This window comes from Mytilus californianus, unplaced genomic scaffold (genome assembly GCF_021869535.1).
Source record: "Mytilus californianus isolate M0D057914Y unplaced genomic scaffold, xbMytCali1.0.p SCAF_1, whole genome shotgun sequence".
In the NCBI taxonomy this organism is placed as follows: Eukaryota; Metazoa; Mollusca; class Bivalvia; order Mytilida; family Mytilidae; genus Mytilus; species Mytilus californianus.
The window spans coordinates 56,087,909-56,112,650 of NW_026262581.1; the positions used below are offsets into that span (position 1 = coordinate 56,087,909).

Consider the following 24,742-nt stretch of genomic DNA (forward strand, 5'->3'; position numbering starts at 1 on the left):
TACATAAATGGTATGATATGCTTACATACATTTGCTGTCTCTATCAGGTGACCGTATAAAAGAAGAAAACTTGCTAAAATTCGTATAATTTAAAACTGAACTGCAGCTTTGTGTAACACTGTTATATTATTAATTTTACATAAACCTATGTACGAAATAAGCAATTGCAGAACAAGGTAAGTTCTATGGCTAAAACCAATTATTTCAATTGAGGAAAACAAATGGTTTTATTTAACGAAATATAAGTTGAAACAATTGATTAGTTTCCGATGATATCAGTTATGCAAGTCAAAAAGAAATATATTTCTAAATTAGGATAATCTTTTTAAGGCATGGACGGAGCATCACAAACGACTGCTGGTGGAAATGCGTCTGTTGGAACATTAGAACATGAAAAGGCAAAGTCATATGAGAACTATCTTCAAGTAAGCCTATTTTATTTACTTATAATGGAATGGTGAAATTATTTTTTTCACTTGTACGCAAATTATCTATAATAATTTAATTTAACCACTGGAATTTTTTTTTTAAATCAACGAATTCGTCAGGACTATAGTTATCTCTAACATTTTTCTGATTAATTATAGTGTATATCATTATCTAAATTGTAGCTAAACAAAGTTTTAGACGGTGTAAGACGATTGAGTGTAGTGAACGGCGATCCTGCTCACGATGAGCATCTCTTTATTGTCATTCATCAAGGTATGTGTACACTATTTCAATGCTTTCACTTTTAATGTAAAAATATCTTGACAAGAGATGATGATAAGTTGAAAGAGGACAAATTGTTTTATTTCGTCATGTTAAGGATTTCATAATGAAAACACAACGGACATTCTAAACTGAATTGTCCAGATTATCTCAATTAATTTATTTTTCAATAAACACTTTTTTAAAACAATTGTAAGAATTCGTTATTTCTGCAATTTTAAGGGCTATTTAATAGTAATATGCAAAAACTCATCAAAGATACCAGGATTATAATTTTCTACACCAGACGCGCGTTTGGTCTACAAAAGACCGTGACGCTCGAATATAACAGTTAAAAGGTCAAATGAAGTACGAAATTGAAGAACCTCATACCTTTGTACAGAGTACAATCCAACAATTTCAAAGGATAAATAATCACCACGTCACGTATCCCTTTTTAACACTTTAGTAGCTCTCCATCATTACATTTTAAAAAATAATTTTATTTTCAATTGATAGCGCTTTAATGTTGCATACATATAGATGATCAAAATTGATTGTGATTAAATATTTTCGAGTGTTAGCTTGTCTGGTAGACAATTTCATTTTTTTTTTTAATTTCAATAAATTAGATTCAGCAATTATTGCGAGGTTTTCATCAATGCGAATAATGCGACTGGGTGGGTATCGTAATAATAAGAACTAGCATTTTGATATCTGATACATTTATCTGTATGCAGATTTTCCAGAAATCGCAATAATTGATCCCGCATGTTTGTCCATTCTTCAAAAATAGCAATATAAATGCACGTATTAATATCTGAATTTACAGTATACCGCGCGAAACGCAAAATGCGCGTCTGGCTAATAAAATTTTAATCCTGGTACATATAATGAGTTTATTTAAACCTGCATCATGCGTTTGCAGTATATATACGTAACATATTTTTTTTTGCTTTTTATAACTGTAGTGGTTTTGGAGATATGATGTTTAATTCTAATATCTACCTCCAACCGACAAATCACATTCACGTGTGTGTTACGCCACAGTACAGATTAATAAAATCCACATACTAGTATATACTTGATTGGGTCTTGATGTTTAACGAAACTTTCAGCACTCTTGGCTATATCTTTTCGGCTAATTTTTATCGGTGGAGGAAGCAAGAGTGCAAGAAGAGAACCAGCGACCTGCGGCAGGAACACTTGCAATCCGAGTCAATTAAGATCGTAGTCGAACTGAACTGCTCAGAGCGGGGGTTTGGGGAGGGGGAGGGGTAAATTCACATATTATCAATGGGTTTATATAACTAGTCAAAGAGTCAAACATTTCATTGATGTAATTCCAAAATCTTGATTGTCATAAAAAACAGAACAAAACAAGCATTACTTATTATTATCATATATATACATAGATATAAGAAGATGTGGTATGAGTGCCTCTGAGACAACTCTCCATCCAAGTCAAAATTTATAAAAGTATACATGCATATTCAAGGTGAATGTTTTATAATCATTATGATGGTTGTTGTACCTAGTTTGCTTAGTATCTATTTCTGCATAAAACTGATAAAACAATTATATATACTTGTGTTAGTATATTATTGTGTCAAACGTTGAAAACTAGAACACCTTTTGATATATCTGTAAAACAAACGTATAGTAAGAAAATGGAAAATGCGATTCCCTTCTTTGATGTGCTTCCCCATTATGCATAATTGTTAAAATCATCCGCCTAAAGATCTCCAATACTATCTGCCGACTATATGCGTTGGTCGCTTAGGCATTTATTTTTTTCTTTGATTGCTTGTTTATCTATTTTGAGAGATATTTAATTGAAACTGAAAATTCATATTCCCAATACAAATATATATATATATACGAAAAATTATATGGAATGATTTCTGTCAAATATATATTGGTTTAAACATTGTATCAACACAGATTAAAAACCCGAAGGGTTTTGTTAAAAAAACACTAAGTCAGACTGATAACAGAGGTTTATTGGTTGAGAGCATCTGATTGGTTACTTTATTGTTGTGAAATCAAGAAATTAGTAAATACGTATTAATGAATATTTCACATCTCCTTTAAGTCGTTCATTGAAATTAAGCATCGCTTAAAATATGTTAAAATACTGCTTTTATCGTCTGCGCCGCCTTTCTTCTTCTTATTTTCCCCATTCAGATTTGTATTGTCTTCTGTTCTTAAACTTCTGCTATCTAGGTAGGGATAGCTAGGAACCATTCAACCTAGCCCAAACCCTCCCCCAAAGATCCCCTTGTAAATCATTATTGATCGAAAATAGATGATTTGGATATCTCCGTTTTTCAATTCATTTGTTGCTGAAGATTATCTTACTAAGTATGAATATTTATAACCTAAGAAAAAAAACATGCTTGGTGTAGCCATATGTTTTCATGTACGTTACAACAGTAGTAGCAGTGAGCGACTGGATAAAATGTCGAATAATCCCCTGCGCGTTTTTATACATTGTAGGAGTTTCGACTATTTATAGATAAGTGTTCAATACTGTTATCTTATGTGCCGATATGCATGTTTGATAACAAAAACACACTCTACGGGACTGAAAGATACTTACTAGGTTTCGAATTGACCCAAACAATCAACTGCTTTAACTGCTAGTATGCTAGTATGGAGTCATTAATATCTTCAAATCTGGTAGTAGAAAAGCATTCAGTCCGATGACTGTGCTTCATTCAACTTCTACTACCGTCTCCGGGTAGACGGTAATCATTGATAAGAGTTGCAAACATCATGCACGTTCTACAGTTGAACTCTGCAAGCTAAGTCACTCGGTTGTTGACCACAGTTTACTTGAGAATGCAGACACAAACTTTAAGGGGGGATGTACTGCTTACAGTCGACAATAAGAGAGCTTGTGAGGAAGAACGATATGATGTACTAGAAATCTAACTTTACTTAGATGACATATAAAACATACCAATATCAACAATAATAAAATGGTCAAATGGCTTTAAAGAAAGGGAGATTTCTGAGATAACAACTTGCTATATTCAATCGGAGTTTATATAAAAATTCCCAATCATTGCAGAGATGGAATAAATTCAATATTGAAATTATCTTTAAACATTTAAATATTTCGAAGAAAAAGTTAAGAAAGCAGTAACTTGTACTAGTATGTGGGTTAGGGAGTTTTTTTTTTATAATATAAAGATATTGTTCACTTACATTAGCCTTGAGGTATTCATCATGTTTTTGTAGAACCAACAAATGCAATTCGATCCACTTTGCGAGGGATAGAATTGAAGACGAATTCCATTTCCTCATTATATGTAAAGCTTTAAAATTTATCAGCGACACCCGTTTTCAGATATGTAGAGCCCTTTTTAAATTAGGACGGGGGAGAATACTTTCTTTTATAGGATCAAAAAGGTTCTATTATTCGGAGGGGTGCACACTAGACGTAAATTTATTGAAATATATTCTTATCATGATATATGGAAAGATTACAGTGTTTTCAGATGATATTTTTGATAAGTCTCATAGGGTTTACATAATGAATAGGCGAAAGATACCAAAGCGATAATCCAAGTCGAATACGAACTGGCAATGCCATGGCAAAATAATTTGTATACCTTAAACATTCAAGTTTCTCACCATGTAACGCTTATTCTAACAATAGATTTCTTTACTATTTTTTTTCAACTGATATATGTTGTATCGTATATCGGGGTTTTTCGCGTCGGCTTTTTTTCGCGATTTGATGACAAAATAGGCATGTTAAATTTTCACTGTGTATAATTTTCGCTGAATGGGAAAATGCACGCGAAAAAATAACTGTATCGTATTGTTAAAGTTGTAAACAACATAAGCTAAACTAACTAACAGATAATCGATATCAAATATGAGTACTACAAACGAAAATGCACAGTCAAGGAACGTAAAATATTTACATTTAAGTATGATAAAAGTTGAAGGTTTTGATCATTACAGGTGTACAAATATCCGTGTAAATGTGATTTATTTTAATTTTACATTACATGCAAAATGTTCGGGTTATGACACCAATCAATAGAACGTCGCTAATTAACATTTTTTAACATGTCACTGATTGCTGTGTTGTCAAAAGGTGTGCCATGTATGATTTGCCAATGAATTATTATGAAAACAGTGATCTTAATTAAAGATGCATGTTCTTGTGATCTGTCGAACAACACAAAAGACTCGATAATTAAATCATTCAAACAACCATAAATCTTGGAATATACAGGGAAATTTACGCGGGGTCAAATTTTCGCGTTTCTTTAGGTGCCGCAAACGAAGCAAAAATTAAACACACGCGAAAATAACCCCGATAAACGGTATATGGACTGCAATCAGCCTGAAAGATTTACTGAGTGATATAGTATATTTTACAGACAATTATATAAACGTAATGAATTGGTCCTTATTTAGGAATTGAGAAAAACACATGACACCTTCCAAAAGGATATGGAAGTGACACCTAATCATTCATGCCTCAGAGTATTAGTAATATCAAGAAATTTTATTACAATTACTAGGAAAATTATCAGGTGCATGACATGATTTAGGGAAACATCCTTCGATATCCTTTCATTGTTTATTTATGTACAATTATTATGATTGGTACCGTTTATGTTATTAGTAACCTACGGTATAAAATCAAGTGATAAGATTGCCTTTACACTGACCAAAAAATTGCAAAGATATGGGACAAAACAGGTTCGGCATCACAAATTTAATATTTGAAATACTTCTTTGTTTATTTATGATTATTCAGGAATTTTATCTATATTGACAGTATTGCGGGAAACATGAGTTATCTCTCTTGGTGTGTAAGTTCAGAATGACCCTTCTCGTCCTTCGTAGTTCAATTCTTCTATTTCATTAAATAATTAGCTCACCTGGCTCAAAGGGCCAAGAGAGCTTTTCTCAACACTTGGCGTCTGTCGTCCGTCGTCGTCTTTTCCTCTGAAACTACTGGGCCAAATTCAACCGAACTTTGACAACAGCATCAATGTGATATCCAGTTTAAAAAATGTGTCCGATGACTCCGCCTGTCAATCAACATGGCCGATATGGCTATAAAAGAACACAGGGTAAAATGTTTTGTCTATTATCTTGAAAAACTCTATGAATAGAGAAAATCTTACTTAGACAGGAAAGTTTAGAATGATGAGATCTACATACTGTCTGTTTACATCAAAACTGTCAAACCACTTTTTATAGGAGTTAATGCCCTTAAATAACAAATTTTACCATTGTTTTTTCGTTTTGTCAAATATATCATTAAACAATAATAGATAGATAGAAACTTAAATAAGCAAATATGATCAGCAAGACAAGATCTACAAATAAGTATAATGGCTGAAATCGTCCGACGATTCCTTATTGGAGTAAATGCTCTTTAATGACGAATTTTACCCAGTTTGAGTGTTTTTGGCCATTATCTTGAAAACTATAGTTGATAAATAAACACTTCAAACAGCAAAAATGAATATGACAAAAAGTAAGCCAACTCCTTTTTAGATTTATTGCTTTTTAAGGGTGATTTTACCATTATTTTGTTTTTGACGAATATCTTAAAAAATTTTAATGGAAAAAAAAAGCTTAAAATAAGCTAAGATGATCAGCAAGACAAGATCTTTAAAGAAGTTGTTTGGCTGAAATCGTCATTCGACTCCTTATTGGAGTTATTAATGACGATTTTTTTACCCTTTTCTATGTTTTGGGCAAAAAAGAAATTGTAAACAGAAAAAATGATAAGCAGTACAAGATAAAAAAAAAATTGTCATGAATTCTATACACACTATGTTGAACGAATCTATCCCATCGAACTAGAGATAAAGGATACTACAGATACAGTTAAGTCTGCCTCATATCTTGAATTACATCTAGAAATTGACAATGGGGGTCGGTTGAAAACAAAACTTTACGACAAAAGAGATGATTTCAGCTTCCCAATTGTGAACTTTCCATTTCTATGTAGCAACATTCCAGCAGCGCCTGCATACGGAGTATATATCTCCCAATTGATACGATATTCCCGGGCTTGTGTTTCCTATCATGATTTCCTTGATAGAGGATTGCTGTTCACAAGGAAGCTATTAAACCAAGAGTTCCAAATGGTGAAGTTGAAGTCATCCCTTCGTAAATTTTACGGACGCCATCACGAGTTGGTTGACCGTTATGGAATAACCGTTTCACAGATGATATCGGATATGTTCCTTATGTCGTAACTACAATACCTTTCCCTTTTCACGAATGTGACTTACCGAATTAGACTATTTACCGGATTTGTAATAACATAAGCAACTCGACGGGTGCCACATGTGGAGCAGGATCTGCTTACCCTTCCGAAGCACCTGCGATCACCCCCAGTTTTTGGTGGGGTTCGTGTTGCTTAGTCTTTAGTTTTCTATGTTGTGTCATCTGTACTATTATTTGTCTGTTTGTCTTTTTATTTTTGGCCATGACGTTGTCAGTTTGTTTTCGATCTATGAGTTTGACTGTCCCTCTGGTATCTTTCGTCCCTCTTCTATACTAGTCATAAATGTTGGAGAGGGTCCATAGTTGAATATGCACGTAGATTTAGGTGAGCGACACAGGTTCTTTTAGAGCATTTAGTTTATCATCTTTTGAATTTCATTCTGACTGTAACTTTTTTCACTGTTATTCATTCATATTTTGACATATCTTTAATTTTTGTTCTTGTAATTTTTTTTACGTTGTCATCTTGTTCTTTTCACTGCTCTCTCAAGAACATCTAATGATTGCGACTTTGTATTATCATTTGATGTGTTTTAATTGGAATACTTGTTTTTTCTGTGGATTTTACTTCTAAATAAGACATTTGAACTGTAGATTGTCATGTGTTTGTTGTAATTGGATTCAATTTCCTGATCTTTATTGTCCTTGGAAGTGACCGAAAAACCTTCCATTTTATTCAAGTGTCACTGATGAGTATTTTGTAGACAAAACGCAAAATACAAGCCTGGTATAAGACCTTTGTTCATTACCTTAAATGGTTTTTACAATATTTTCTAGGCAATTTTCAATATTTTTGCTTGCCTTCTTTTTTTTACCTGTAGAAACATAAAAAATCACTTTATATAAAAACTATCTTCACTGACACTAGCAAATAAAGTATTAAATAATTTGAAATCCGTCTTAATAATACGGTCACTCTTTTTATATTTCTGTCTCTTCAAACAATTGCATAGTTATCATATCATATTTGATCCATAATATTTTTGCTAAGGCTATTATTCAATTATGTATGTTTTACGTGACCAAACAGGTACATGTGAAATAAGCCTTTTCTTTGTGAGTTGTCTTATCAACTGTCTCAAAGGGTATATATACTTCTTCCTCATATTATTCTCATACCGTATAGAAACTTTTTTATATATTATTCACATATATATTTATTTCATCTGATTCTTTTTATAATAAAGTCCGTCTACACTAGTCTGGTCATATACGAATTGTATATCATTCCTTTTGATCGTTAAAGCATTAGCACGGCATGAATTGTATATAAATGTTGACACATTTTGAATGTTTATATATATATTTGGAATATTGACAATAAAAAACCATTATAACACAAAAACAAAATGCTGCGGAAGAATAGGAAGTATGTGTTGACTTTCAGATACAAATTGATCTAGTTTGGTTACAAATGCTACAAAAACATTAAACATATTCACAATTATGTTACTTGTCTTAAGCTTGAATTCAATTTTGTGATTTTTGGATTACGTAATTTTGTTGGAAATATTTTATATATATTATCTACAGTGAAATTCCATTCGAGCAGGTGAATGAAACGAATACAAGAAAAGTAGTCATGTCTCTTTTTACTGTGTTTATTATACCCACCAAATAGATTTCCATGAAAAAACTCGATAAATGGCAAAAGAAACCGAATTAATTATTTAAGATAAAGGTACTACGAAGTCAAAATGAAATATAAGGAAAGTCCAGAAATAAGCAAAAAACTAAATTATTCAGAGGACAATTATCGACATTTCATCAACAAAGCAAGAACAAGCTTAAGGATGTCAATTTTCAGACGTCATCATGAGTTGGTTTAAGTTATGTAATATCTGTGCCACAAAGGGCAACGGATAAGTTTCAATGGTCATAACCACAATTCCGTTCTCTTTTTTCAAAATTGTGACATCACCTAATGATGCTTATTACCGAATTTGTACCTACCATGAGGAAAACAAGGATTGTCACATGTGGAACAGGACCTTTAACCTTTTTAAAGGACTTGTGTTGTTCGTGATGTTCAGTCCTTAGTTTTTTGTATGCTATTAGTGTTTCATAGACTATTATTTTTCTTATTGTCGTTTTTTCTTTCTGGTCATAGTGTCGTCGGTTTTCCTTCGGCTATTGAATTTTTATGTTCTCTTTTGTGTCTTTTACCTCTTTTTTTTAAAGGGGATAGGAACAAGTATTTATGGATGATCGTTGGGACTACGAATCAAGAAAGCAATTAATTTTATAAGATTTATGTTAGATTAATGCTCTATCTCTATAAAACTATTTGTTTGACATAACAATAACTACATAAGTGATAACTTTTAACTATATAGGAACAAATAATATTTTAAATACTATCTTATTATACAGGAACAAATAATGTTTTTTAAATACTAACTTATCTAAAGATATCAAAATTGGTTTGATGCACCGTGTGCTCATTGCTGAATTGATTTCTCACTTGCTAAAACTAAATATGAGGACAAAACAAAACTTGGAAATCAATTAACCTTAGTAATCACGTTAAACGACTCCTAGAAATTTAAAAAGACCCCCATATTTTTGAAAGATCAAATTAAAGATTTGGTCAAATTATTTATTCACAGCAATTTCGGAAATATCAAAATCAAAAAAGTATCAACCTCCATATTTGACAATCGGACTTGAAGTGTCTGTCTTGTCGGTGACCATTACTATAGTAATTTTATCGGCAATGTTAATAATAACGATCTCCTGGAAAGTTTATATCCCTATACACAAATAAATAGTACGAATTGTTTCGCTCATTGTTAAACTCAAACTCCTCCCTTGGCAAACCACTACGATTCCTCAATCTGAATTGACAGAGCGCTGTCATCGTTTTTATATAACAATTAAAATGGTCAATGCCGATACCAGTTTATAGTTCTAGGTGGAAAAAATAAGTCCCGTCATTAGAACTATACTTTATAAAAAAAAATGATATATACACTGAAATGAAAAAATATCCATAATGATAGACGATATCTGAATTCAAATTTTTGTCAAGTTTGTTGTTTCTATTCCGACATTTTGTGAACTTTGAAGTAATTGGATACCGCTGCAAGATTATTTGTTCTTTAACTAAAATTAGATAGTTACTAACTATTCAAAAAAAATTTAAGACCAAAAATTATGAATATTTTGTTATTTCACTTTCAGATATATTGACTATATTCATTTTCTCAATTAACATTATTTTAGAGAATACTTACATTGCATATGTCAAATAGGTCTTAGAATTAAGGAGATAACAATGACAGAGGGTTTAAAAATGATGAGACGATGATGAGTAACCAATACAAACAGAAGTATATAAACATTTGCCTAATGTTAACTTGCTAATGGGGCTTAAAGGAGAAGGTTCGATAACACCCGAAAATAGCCCCTATTTCTAGCTACAATTTCAAATTAGGATTTATTGACCAATATCACAATGAATCCTAGTTAATACAATGACTAGATAGAAAATATGTCTTTTTGTAGAAAATTTACGTACTTGCGTTCTATTTATGTTGTCACAAATAGCGCTCATTTTGATTTTCAACGAAAATTCAATGAAAACGGTTAAATTTCCAATGATTTTTTGGACAGGAAACATAGAGCGCATGCGTCAACAAAAATGCTTTTTTTTACAAAATGTTTTTTATAACATTTTACATATCTGACTTGAATATTTAGTTTGTCGACGCCTGCGCTCTACGTTTCATAGGCCTTAATTTGGTTCAAATCTGGACGATTTGGTCACATTTCGCAAAAATCTTTTTGATCTATTTGGGAAGTAAAATTCAACGCTTTAAAACTAAAACTTTGACAAAAAAGGTTCAATTCAACTTTCTCACATGTCTTTTTATAACTTTAAAAATTTGTTATCTTGAAACATTAAACTTAATAATCGGGGCCAAATATGACCCTTACCGAACTTACTCCTTTGGCTGCATGTGATGTATAAATACTGTGGACTCATTATTATTCGTTAGATACCAATTTGCTTGGATTACGTGGGTATAAGTAAATCATTCTAAATGCTTGAAAACAGACGTTGGCAAAACCAGGAAATAAAATATCCACCAAACGAAAACAATTTTTTTTTTCAATCCAGGAAATTTGGTTTCCACGAAAATAAATAACTCCCCAGTATGCAGATCCAGTTTAAAAGGGAATATTAAATCTGATACATCATGCATGCTAAAACAGGTTCCAATACTATCCTGCCCATTCGACATACGCCTTATAGCCAAGTGGTAAATTATGGCTACAATAGTTTACCGACGCTAAAATCTCGCAAATATATCAAGATGAGACAAATGAAAGCAACAAACAATAAATGAGGAAATCGCATGAACTCCAAAAGGAGCGAGACTGGGTGCGTCCTCAGGGTAATAACATAAACGGTACCAATTTTTCTGCACCAGATGCGCATTTCGACAATCCATGTCTCTTCAGTGATGCTCGAGGCCAAAATATTTGAAAATCCAAAGCTGGATAAACTGGTAATGAATTTGTAATGGTCAAAATGGATGAATGTAACATGACGAAATGTTGGGATATTCCTTCGATCAACTGGAACACACATATTAGGTAATGATTGTCTCATCTGTGATGATGATCGTCAAACATTTGTGTTGTTGACATTAGTTTACTCAATAGTCTTGAAATACCTTTGAATTTGTCTACTTGCCAATAAAGATTGGTTTTTGTTATTAGATACTTTTAACACTAGTTGTTTCCCTTTGTCAATTATAGACTGGTTCTTATTCGGACACAATGGGTTGCTGCCCCAGCACAACCCGATAAGTTGAAGGTGATACATAGGAATTTTAACTATGTTTTTTTATTAAAAAATAACTATTGATGTCAAACGTTTTTACCTTAAGAAAAGTTTTAATGTGATGAACAAATTTGAAAAACTTAAAGATTACACACATAACGCACAGACACATTGCTCTTTTCGCTGGCTTTTTCTTGCCAATGACAATATATGTCCCTCTAAAGAGAAACAACTCGTATATATCTCTAATTGCATTGCCAATTACGGAATTGCAATAGACGTTTTATAAGAAATAGATTGTGATATTGTCATCTTTAATATAACTATTTATATAAGATAGATATCTATAGTGAATACAGACTCTTCCTCTTTAGAAACAAACCGAGCGGCAGCTATAATATGTATGCAACATATGTGGGTAATGTAGGTACATGTATTATTCATACTGAGTTGGTATAATAAGACCGAGCATTTCATCATTATAGGGACTTCTCAGATAGATTTATAATCGCTGCTCAAGCTAAGGTCATAGAATTATCATTTCAGAAGTTGTTTGGACGTCATCATGAACGGGTTGGTTATTAGAGTAACTCAGTTTTGCAACTTATTTAAATGCGTTTTGCATTTCATATATATTCTAATATCCCAATATTCCCGTCTGTAATTATTACCAGTTTTGTCATGTTCCTGGCTGTGCTACTGGTGATGGCTAGGAATGGCGTTAAATGTATATATAAAATGTAAAGAATCGACAGACCTGGTGTTTCTCTTTTATTAGCTCAATAATAACACTTACACTAACATCGGTCTGTTGCTTTCACATTTTAACAATAAGATAACGAGGTTTTCCAATTTTAAATTTTTATCTAATTATATCTTTTATTTTTAGCGTTTGAGTTATGGTTCAAGCAAATGTTATTTGACATGGAATCTGTAATAGAAATATTTGATGGTAGTCCGGTAAGTTACCCACTAGTTTGGTAAAAAAAAGATACCATCGAATTAAATAATCAGTGTTATTAACATTTCAAAACTTTACTTTGATATTTGCATTCTGTTTAAATATTTAAAAATAATCTTTTTCAGTAGATGTTTATTTTTTTGGAAATTGAAGTAAAACGACTATAAACATGAGTTTAATAAAATTATATTAAGCAGTGCTTTACCATTAATTTGTTTCATTTTGTTTCAGGCTCGTGAGGAGAAGAAGATGTTAGTCATAACTCAGAGATTGGAAAGAGTTGTTCTTATATGGAAGGTTATCTCTTCTACATCGAATAATGATACTTTGGAATAAATTTCGTGATGATATAAATTTCAAACTATAAAACCAGGTTCAACCAAGCATTTTCTACGGAAGATGCCTGTACCAAGGCAGGAATATGGCAGTTGTTTCACTTGTTGTTTTACTTGTTCTGTTGATTTAAAGCGTTTGATTTTGTCAGTTTTTATGGACTTCCCCTTTTTGAATTTGCCTTGGAGTTAGGTATTTTTGTTATACGTTTTTCCATACTGCTAATAATGTGCTAAAATATTATTTTGCCACACATTTCACAACAACGTCTTCAAGACAGCGTTTTGTCCCAATCACTCACATGTCTAATGTTCTTTTACAATATCTATATATATAAATGACCAAGTGAAGTGAAATTATTTAATATATTAGATTTTGCCGAAAACAACATTTTTTGATGACATACAATTTACAAAACTAACCATACAAAATATTAGATAATATGTTGGGTGCAGAAGTTTATGTATGTATAGGACGAAACTGTACGTATCGTAATGATATGAAAAATAAAAACAATACATAATAAGTATGTACGACTTGCTGTAAACTGCAATTAAAAGGCACACAGACATTGTATTTGTCTTTTACTGGGAAATAATAAAGTTTTCCAATGTGTGTAAAACAAGTCTAGATTTCGAAACTTTTTGTCTGTAAACATATGTCAGAAATGCAAACGTATCCAGTTAGGGGATGACCATTTAATTGCTTGAAATGGAGAGGCAGGAGAATCATTACAGATGGAATTTTCATTTTTACTTGTTATTAGCCAGATTAATTTATTTTCAATTTTGTAAAAGAAAATTAAATAGTCGTTCTACTAACAAATGAGTGTAACAAATATGAATATTTTCCTTGGTCAACAATTGCTGAACATACCAAAAACTACCCACACACTTCCTTACTTTTGGGGAGACGTAGGACAGTCACAAATATCCAAGTCGCAGATTATTACTTACGCTTACAAAGCCATGCAGACAACTACATTATCTTTATACATAGAACATTTTAATGGTAATGGGAGAAAACTGTATTGAATTATTTTTTTTTTAATTTGGAATATTGATAACATTATATCAGTCTAAACTCCCTTTACTTGAATATTTCAAAGATCATTTTTAAATTATTTTATTTTGGTAGGCTTTTGCTTAACTATTGTGTATGACCAGTCAAAGTAATAATTTGAGTTCAGATAAATAGCATAAAACATTAATTACAAAGTTGTTTTTTAGCTCACATTGTCGTCGTCGTCCGTCGTCGCTACTTTTATAATCTTCTCCTCTGACATTTTTGGTCAAAATTTAACTAAACTTGGCCACAATCATCATTGGAGTATCTAAATGTGTCCGATGATCATGCCCCCAACCAGCATGACCGACATGGCTAGAAAAAGAACATATGGGCAAAACGCAATGTTTGGTTGTTAACTTGAAAACCATTAAAAAATAGAGAAAATCTGACATGGCAAAAATGTTCAGAATGATCAGATATACCTAAGAGCGTTTTTGTCTTTATCTTGAAAACTATAATAGATAGAGAGAAACTTTAAAAAACAAGAATAATCAACAAGACAAGATCTACAATAAAGTAACATAGCCAAATCGTTAGTTGACTCTTTATTGAAGTTATTGCCCTTTTTTTGCATTTTTGCCTTTTATCTTGAAAAAATATAATAGATAGATAGAAATTTTGAATAGCAAAAATGATCGACATGTCAAGATCTACCAATAAATTGGTATGACCGAAGTCGTTGTTCGACTACTTGAAGTTATTACCCTTTAGTGACTATTTTTCCCAATTTTTTTCATTTTTGCCTTTTATCTACAAAACTCTAGATAGATAAAAACTTTAAAAAGCAAAAATGATCAGCAAGACAACATCTACAAATAAGCCATCATGGTCGAAATTTTTAGTCGACTCTTTATTAGAGTTATTGCCCTTTAATGATATTTTTAACCATTTTTTGCGTGTTTTTGCCGATTATCTTGAAAACTATAATAGATAAATAGAAACTTTTAAAAAAGAAATATAATAAGCAGGATGAAATCTACAAATACGTCAACATGACTGAAATTGTCAGTTTACTCTTGATATTGTTAATCCCCTATAACCAAGATTTTTACCAAAAACAGGCAATTGTTGAAGATGCAGGTGAGCGACACAGGCTCTTTAGCGCCTCTAGTTATGTGAGAATTGTTGGATCATTTAAGCTTTCAAAATTATCAACTAAATGCCCATGTTGTATTTAAAAGAAATAAATATTTTAGCGAACATACTTAGTGTGTCATATAATAATTGTCGCATACATGATATTTTTGTAGTTACTGATTGACCAGTTCTTCATTCTTGAGACTATGCCACCACTGAATTTCTTAGAATTCAGGTACTTCAATGTAGTTTTTATAAAGAATAAGTTTTATTCGATGATACCATCAAATGATATTTTGTATATTTAAGCTTGCGTTTGTCAAGAAGTTATTGAATAAACGACCACAATATTATTAAGGTTGTCTTAACCATGTTTCCTATTTGCTAGTTGTGGAGCATATTTGCAACTTTAATGTAGATTTTAATACAAAGGGTAGTTTTTTGATAGAGACTTAGGAAAAGATAACAAAATAATGTAACTGATCATCGGAATTGTAAAGAAAATGGCATATACTTGTCGTAGTAAGAGGTAGCTAGGAACAACCTAATGACAGATAGAAATGTTGTCAATCTCGTACATAAGACAAACATCAACCGCTGTGCATCTCATTTATCCACAATGCAATCAGACGTTAATTACATGTCTATGTATCAAGCACAGACACCTGTCTCGTGAATACTGAACGATGATTATACAATACCAAATTAAATAGAGATGTTAATTTTAGATGATCTTCGATATATCGCTATACCGATGTATTACAAAACTTCTTTCCTAGATAATTAGTGACTGGCATAGTACTTTCCCCCAAAACAAAACATCATCAGTTACAAAGTAGCCTGTTTCAGCACATTCGATCAAGCAACATGTATAATTTATATCATGAAAACAAAAGTCATGGTAAAAAATATATCCTCATGGTATTTCTTAAAAAGCACCCTTAATGGAAAGTACGCTTTAGGGTTCACATGGCCATTCAAATCCTATACAAATGAGGACTATACAAAACAAATTCGGTTGCATGTCAATTTAATACAGTGGTTCATAAAGCATATTTGCTTATATTTATCAAAATAGCATAGAAGAATAATATTTTAGGGTGAAGTGAGTAGATGATTTAAAACTGTAGATCGCTTTGTAAATATATATTTTTGGTAAGTGTTATTCTCTATATTATTCTGTGCATATGTTGGTCATACCTTCAAGAATTTGTATAATTGTACCGTTTTGCAAAATTTATTGTCCTACAATGGCTGAATTTACCACCAAAAAATACATGTTATTCAAAAGGATTGTGAACGTTAAAATCATAAATTTAACATTTAATTCTAAAATTAAGGAAATGTTTAAAACGTTTGACCTCAGGACAAAATTAGCACAAACTTTCTCCTTAATTGTAGGCAACATGCATTCATATCTATGTGAGCACTTGTAAAATGGCTTTCATTCGTTTGGCTTTGAGCATTGCTGATGAAGGTAAATACAGAAAAGCGCTTCGGACGCATGAAATTCATAACGTGTTGTTTTCATTTTTTATAGACAATAATGCATCCAACACACAGAAGGAAGATCACAATACTCATATCTGTTGTAATAAGTGGTATTTTTATAATTAATTATAAAATGCTCTTGTATTTTCTGTAGACATCACCTTGGATCAGCATCCGGATTTCAGAGCTTGCAGTTTAGATTGCTTGAAAATAAATTCGGAATTCGTGAAGTATGTTAGTTATAGAAAATGAGTTGATTTTTGATTGATTATTTATATCGGCTTTCATTGTAAACTTCAAATGAAAAACTGCAAATATTGTACTTCGTGTACAATGCCACTAGTTCTTTTTAACCATTTGATTAGTTGTCAGATAACAGTTAAAAGGAGATATGGTCAATTTCACTAGCTAAATTTCACATCAGAGCCATTTTCAAAAAGTCTGTCAATCTTTATTTCAATCCACAGTATCACAGCATAGTTTGTGAACTTCAAGATTTTGGCAATATTGAGGCTTATTTCTAAAAAGATACCTTATTATTACCGCCCGCAGAAAGTTTTCATCCCAAAAATATATATAACCAAATTCAAAATTATGTTAGAAGTAAAGATATGTATTATTTTTCGGATCCAAAGTAGTACAGTTTGGTAAGCGACATACTTCGATGCAAAATCTGACAAAAACATGTTAACATTTCTATTTTGTTTTATACAAAGAGCAGCATATAACTTTTTTAAACAATCGAAAAGTATAGTTTAATTTTTCAACGAAATTATGTTGTCTGTCTTTAATTAGTACTTTAAACATGCCTTTAAACTTTAGATAAGTTCAATGTAAACTAGTTGATCCTTTGAATGAACTTATTCTTAGAGGTTATCAATTAAACAGAGAAGTAAAATCTTTAAATATTGCTTTTATTGATACTAACATCAATCTAAAAAAAGTTAATTAAAAAACATAACTAAATATATATTGGTATATGTGTACAGTCATGAGAACTCTTTCTCCTACATCCTGTCGATACTGTTTACTTATATTTTGGCAATGCACAAGTCCATACGTTTCTCAGACTGTTTATGACGTCTTTACACTTAATCCTTAGGGTGTGTCCTGATTGATTCTTTAGTCTGGGAGAACATGATTTACTTATCAGTTGTAATTTTTCTTGTCTGTCATATTTGTTTTCCGTAAATTGCTTTGTTATTAATTAGGCCGTTAGTATTCTCGATTGAATTGTTTCACATTTGTCATGTCGGGGCCTTTTATAGCCGACTATACAGTATGAGGTTTTTTCATTGTTGAAGGCCACACGTTTGCCTATAATTGCCTACATCTACTTCACTTTAATTCTGGTGGATAGTTGTCTCATTGGCAATCATACTACATCTCATTATTTTTATTTTGATCGCCAAATGGAAAATTGAAATGTTTACCCGGAGAAAGTTTAGGAAAGTGTGTGTATGCCAAGGCAGGAGTAATAGTAATTATTCATTACTACTACTAGTAAATTTGTTTTTTACTATTTTGTGTGGGATTTGGACTTCTAATTTTTTATACTTATATCATGTATATTAAAACGCATACTGCAACTGATATTTTCAATATAACTTACCCACTTCTGGGATTTCTTTCTATTTTGTTATTCGTGTATTTATTTAAGATCAAGAATAAAATTAGAAAAGTAAAGTTATACAAAAAAAAAAAGAACAACAAAAAAAGCCCAAAAGATCCAACAAATTGATTAGAAAGTAACCGTGTTCTTTTCCAGCAAATAATTTGTCTGTATTATGATTTGGTATTCCATGCTTTCGTTATTAGGAAGACAGAATTAAATATGACACTAAACCCTACTACGATAAGCTGGATTTAGAGAGTTCAAGAATAGCGGTGCGAAAATCAGCGAAAGAAAAAACGTTGTTTAGCGTTGTTCAGGTATGTTTAAAGTAAATTATACGGATTAAAATAAATATCAAAAACTCTTTGTATTATAATCACTATTTTATTAAGTAATGTCCTGCGTGCAAATCATATGTGTAAACGGTGGAAAAAGAAAGTTTGACAGAGGCAAATATATACTCTGATTACTCGTTGCGTAAGTATAAAAAAGAATCGAAATTTGATTTAAAACAAAGAGGTCGAAATGTGTAACAGCAATTTTTATAAAGACGAGTAAAGCAACAATCCCTCAATTTAATACAAAACAATGTTAATAAAATTTTTTATTCTTATACTACATGCGAATTTTTCATTTGTAACTTAAGTTCTCAAGCCCATGACGCAGAACAACACGCTAATCATATGATTTGACTGCTAAAACTATCATTATAATAATTTCATAATACAAAATTCACTATATTATTCCTGTTCCAATGTTGTATTTAAGTCAAGAATTTTTGGTAAGTATCACGGCAACCAAAACGTTAATCCATTTATAGACCGGTTTATGACGTGATGATTATGAATCAAAATGGAGGCGAAACAGTTCCAAAAGTATTGACGATTTTTGTATAATTTGATATAAGTTTCATTATATTTTATTGGAATTATAATTAATGCAGGTTATTGTTCGGAGTTTGTTGATGTGGAAACTCAGTCTTTATCCAAAAACGTAACATAAAGCCACTTCGACTTTATTCGGGTTGTAAGTATGTCGACCAAGTCTACAAAATAACCTGTATCACTATTAAGACCAGTTTAAAAGAAGGCATATGATTTTCTCGTTTATCTTTTTCAGACCTCATCTAGCATTTCTGACTTTTCAAAAGATCCATACATAGCTAGACTATTAATTGTTTTTTTTTAATGATCATTTGAATTAAGGAAAGAATTTGACAACAGAAAAACAGGTTGCATGTAAAATAATAAAAAAAATATTGTAAATCTATATTGTTCTTTTAAATAATCACCTCGTCATCACAATTGTTTCAGAAATGGCTTGAAGGAATGGACGAAATAGATTCTGAATTTTGGCAACGCTACATAAAGGCAGTTGAAAACAGTACAGACAAAGTAAGTTATTACCCAAAGCAAAATAAAATAAAACCTATCCTTTCCCTAATCCGATACTAAAATTAGAAGTTACAATGTACGATTACTTTCAACTTCCTCGGGCAAAGTTGAACTTAGGTGGATTTGGTTATTCTGTTCATGTCCCTTTTGTTCATATAGCTCCTCAATTAATAATTAATGCAAGTATGTATACGTTTTTGGCTCTCACAATTTTTGGGTTTGAGTGTTCTAGATGAAGATAAAAACGAGAAACAGCGCTTCGGAAGAACCAAACTTATAAAGTCTTTTTTTTCACTAGACAGGCTCTTGACCAAATATTTTGAGATTAAAAAAAATGTTTTAGATCAACAACAAAAAATTTTCCAAATTAGAATATCCAAAACCTTCTGAGGTCAACTTAACTTTGTTTTGGTCGTCAAAAGAAATTATATGACTTCTGTGTGCAAATCAACAAATTGATTTATTCTATTTTTTTTCAATTGTATGTTCATTAATGAGTAAAATCTTTGAAATGTTATAAATTAGATACTTTAATATTTTCTTTCGAAATTCAATACTTTTCATATTTTATTGTTGCAGGCTTCATTTCAATGTGTTGTAGACAAAGCCAAGTATGAAAGTAAGATAGACATATTAAAACTTCGCAAAAATATTACTTTTAAATTTAAAGCTTCAAATCTCTATATTATATAGCTGAAAATGATGGCAATACAGTAACAAAAGAAAAACCTTCACGTTGCTGCACTCGAAATTGACTTCCGCATTAACCTTTGTAAGAGCCGAAGGTTATTCATATACATATTTAATTTTAGTTCATTTATATGTTTCGGAGTTTAGTGTTTCGTCCATTTTCACTGAACTAGTACACATTTTTGGTTAGGGGCGAGCTGAAGTCCGCCTCCGGCTGCGGGATTTTCTCGCTGTGTTGCAGACCCATTGGTGGCCTTGAGCTGTTTTCTGCTCTTTGGTCGGGTTGTTGTCTCTTTGACACATTCCCCATTTCCATTCTCAATTTTATATGGTAGAAATAATTCATATGATTTACGGTTTCGTTTTAGATTTTTATCTGAGCAAGAATTTATCGGTCTGGACGACACTATAATCTTCAGTTATTTGCTTGTTTGTTATCCGCGATATTGCTTATGAGGCCTAATTCCAACACCTTTTCATTTTTTTACAGATACATCTACAAACAAATTCTTTGAAAACATAAACATAGAGTCGGCGATTGTCGTCAATAAATATTTTGAATACATTTAGGTAGATACGTGTACATGTAGCCGTGTATTTCATTCAATAACATATCTGCATCTAGTTTCCAGCATGAGACAACACAAATACTCTGAATAAGGTTCAATGTGAATTGCTATATCTTTCAGATGATTTCCACAACCGTGTGAACCTTGAGAATTATAAATTCTGAACTATACTAAAACATGTTTGTTTTTAATGGTACAGTTTTTATGATCTTGTATTTACTCTAACAGGTGATTATAAAGAAGGTGTACGACGCTTGAGCCATAAAGCCTTTAAGGGTGCACTACGGATTTCTCTTTTGAGAGATGAACCTGGTTACTGTCTTCCCTATAAAGTCATGACCCTTCTCACTGATGTGGATGGATTGATGATGAAGTGGAGATGTGAGTTATCTTTTTAATTAATAACGAGAATAAACTATTTTAAAGATGTTAAACGAATAGTACACATAATTTGAAAAGTTTTTTAAATAACTTTATTGGCATCCAAAAAGATATAGGCCGTAAAAAGTGAAAGAATATCAAGGTACATTTAGTATACCTTCTCATGGATTTATGAAATACAAGTAGTCGAAAAGGGATTATTTAGTGAAAAATTAAACGGTTGAGACAAAAGTGTAGAAGCCAAAAACAAGACATATTGTGGAGCACATAAAAAAAAAAAAAAAAAAAGTAACCAACAAAACAAAAACCAAAAAAAACAAGAGAACCAACAAAAAAAAAAACAACATGCCCTAAACAGAACATTCAAAGCCGTAAAGTAACTGGCAATTAGTAATTTATTGCATTGGAATTATGTTTTTACCATTTTCTTGTATATACTTTCATTTCAATGGCAGTGCATTTTAATTTCTCTTAATTCAATTTTAAGACAATCATGCGCTAATGGTGCATAGAATGATTGGAAGCAAAACTGGAACAGGGTCAACAGCTGTTTCCGTAAAAAAATCAGGCTATCAATACCTGATATCTACAGTGAAGTAAGTTAAAATAATGTTTAAATTTTACAAATACCAAGAAACAGAATTAATTTGTATAGTGTTAATCAGTAAGAAGACAGATTAATGAAATACAAAATGACTAGATAACAACACTATTCAACATTCATTCAAAGGATTTGTATTTCAATCATATTGAACTTCTGTCTTCCTTCTGTCTATTCGGAAAGAAAACCATAATCGTGCATAAAATATTTTTTCCCAAACATTCATTTATATAGTAACATAAAAGATATATCTTTTAAATATCACCATGAATACAGATTTGAAAAGACTATACTAATAGCTAATAATTCTAATAATTTTGATTTAACTGTTCTTATAAAAGAAATAATTGAATCCCATCAGTTTATTAATAGATGACAACTTAACGCACATGTTTTCCCCTGTTAAGATAATCTTAATATGAAATAAATTTTGTGCTGATATCAAAGCGAGACCATCTTGATAGTTTTTACACAAAGACAAGACTATTCTGACTAATAATATAAAGTTTTTCTATCGATATGTCTTATGAATATTAATGATTAAAGATTAACAGGTTTGGTTTACAATTTTTCCTTATGTTCAAATATGAGGAAGTAGCAACAGGTATAGTAAAATTAAATTAAAAATATATTTCTGGTTTACCTGTTTAAAGAAAATTCTGTTGTACATATTGTTTTCTTTGTTACTTGTCATCAATTTTAATCATACGTTACACGGTGATTAACAAATATGGGACTTAACCAATTAATCTTGTTGGACAAGCGTTTCTTTTGGTTTATAATTTTTTTTTCATTTTGGTTATCATACTGTCTGTATATTTCTTAAAACAAAGCTTATGTGTGTTTATCGTAATACTTTTTGTTTGCCTAAATTTCATTTAAATGGTAACGCAACTTTGCTTATACTACATGTACTATATATATATTATTTTTTAATTTAATTTTCAGCGACAAGTACAGAGTGTTTATAGATTTTTTCAACATGTCAACATTTCTATTCCCTCGATGGGAATTGAAGGCCGCTAAAAAGGGATAATGTTAGAAACAGATGTGCAAAAAGAACATTATAGATTTTTCTAGATCTGAATGAATTAAAAAAAAACTTTTGTGTGTTAAACTTTAATTATTTTGTTTACTAAATGTAGATCATAACTGATTTTTTTCTTACATATCTTTAATAAACTAAACTGGTGCAGGAAATTCCGTTTCAATCATTTAAAAAAACTTGTAAAAAGTGTATGTCATTATCGTTATTTTCCCGGTTGTTGTGTCTTATATTCAGTATATTTGGTGAAACAATTTTAGAGATCCACACATTGAATTATCCTCTTGTCTATTGGTGAAGACTGTATCTTGCCTGGATTTCGTTTGATAATATTTTGTTATTGGTTTGCGGTCTCATCGACCTAAACCTCACACCTACTTTTATTCACGCGATTTAAAGATAGATTGAACATAAAAAGAAATTTTAAAAACCCCAAGCACACAAACAAATCTAAAAACCCCTAAAATCATCCAAACCAAGTATCACATTTAAAAAAAATATGCATAGAGAATGTGTTTTATATGCCAATGAGACAGCAAACATTTAACACCAAATTCAGGGTTCCTATTTCTGGACATGTTCATGAATATTAACTTAAATTCATTTGGGAGTACTCAACCCTCGACTTTTATCCGCTTATATTGAATAACATATAAAGGTACATAGATAAATTCAAAATGAGAATCAACCCTTGAAATGTATATAAATATATATATACAATTTTAAATTGAAAAAAAAACGTTTAAACCTATGATTGCGTTGGATAAAAACCGCAATTTTTATACGTGTGCATGCAAAACAAATTTCTTGATAGAGGGGTCTAAATACAGCACAAACAACATTTTCTAAAATACAAAAAAAGTGACAAAACGCTTTTGACTAGCAGGTCGAACACCAGATGTTCTTACACCTTGCTGACTGCCATGGCGATTGCCAAATAAACGGATCACCAGATGTAACAAAATGGATCTTATTATTAATTTAATACCAAACAGAAAACAATAAACTTGCGGAAAAGATGGTATACCGCAAACATAAGGTGCAAAAATTGGTACACCATATCCGGATTTCGACAATTAATTAAATATATATATATATATATATACTTCGTCTCAAATTAAGCTCAACAATGTTAGATCTGAAAATTTACATTAGCAAATTTTTGTTTTTCCCTCAGCGGGATTCGAACCCCTATATCTGAGACATCTGGGCAACACCACATGCACTGTGTCCAGCGCCCTAGATCACTAGGCTATAAAAATATAGCATTCGTTAGTCGAGTAAAGCCTATCAGCGTCGGCTTTATCAGGATTGTAACACAGTACATGGTGTATCATGGCAAGTAGATGGTTTACCTTGCAGATGAACTGTTTTTGTCTGTCGTAAAGGAGGATAAATTTACTTACCATGCCTTCACATCAAATTTTAATTATAATATACGTCTTGATATGTGACAACTTTACGATAGACGTTCTTAATCGGATAACCTGTGGTTATACAGGGCTAACACCATAATGTATATATACTTCGTCTCAAATTTTGTCCAATAATGTTAGATCTGCAAATTTGCATTAGCAAATTTGTTGTTCTTTATATATTTATCTATATAAATCTGTAAGGGACACATACACAAATTGGCAATATAACCAATTGCTTTGCGTTGGAATGAAACAGAAACAAATTTCAAACAAAGGTGATTGATGCAACAGGCCTCGGCAACACTACATTAAAAGATAACAAAAATCTTCAAAATTATGGA

At 31.3% G+C, this 24,742-nt stretch overlaps 3 protein-coding genes across 3 annotated transcripts in view; all 3 read left to right on the plus strand.

The window, feature by feature from the left end:
- The window catches only part of LOC127721855 (protein PML-like), a 243,072-nt gene that overhangs the window by 142,287 nt on the left and 76,043 nt on the right, over window positions 1–24,742 (plus strand). The window lies entirely within an intron of this gene.
- LOC127721908 (uncharacterized) overlaps window positions 1–24,742 on the plus strand; it is a 218,470-nt gene that overhangs the window by 117,520 nt on the left and 76,208 nt on the right. The window lies entirely within an intron of this gene.
- LOC127721918 (tryptophan 2,3-dioxygenase-like) lies at window positions 44–23,138 on the plus strand. The gene is made up of 13 exons (XM_052228731.1): window positions 44–176; window positions 331–425; window positions 612–702; window positions 12,648–12,718; window positions 12,951–13,016; window positions 15,371–15,432; window positions 16,843–16,918; window positions 18,507–18,620; window positions 19,617–19,697; window positions 20,277–20,316; window positions 21,185–21,337; window positions 21,825–21,933; window positions 22,887–23,138. The coding sequence occupies exons 2-13, from the start codon at window positions 333–335 to the stop codon at window positions 22,972–22,974; spliced, it is 1,044 nt and encodes a 347-aa protein (XP_052084691.1). The 5' UTR covers window positions 44–176; window positions 331–332; the 3' UTR covers window positions 22,975–23,138.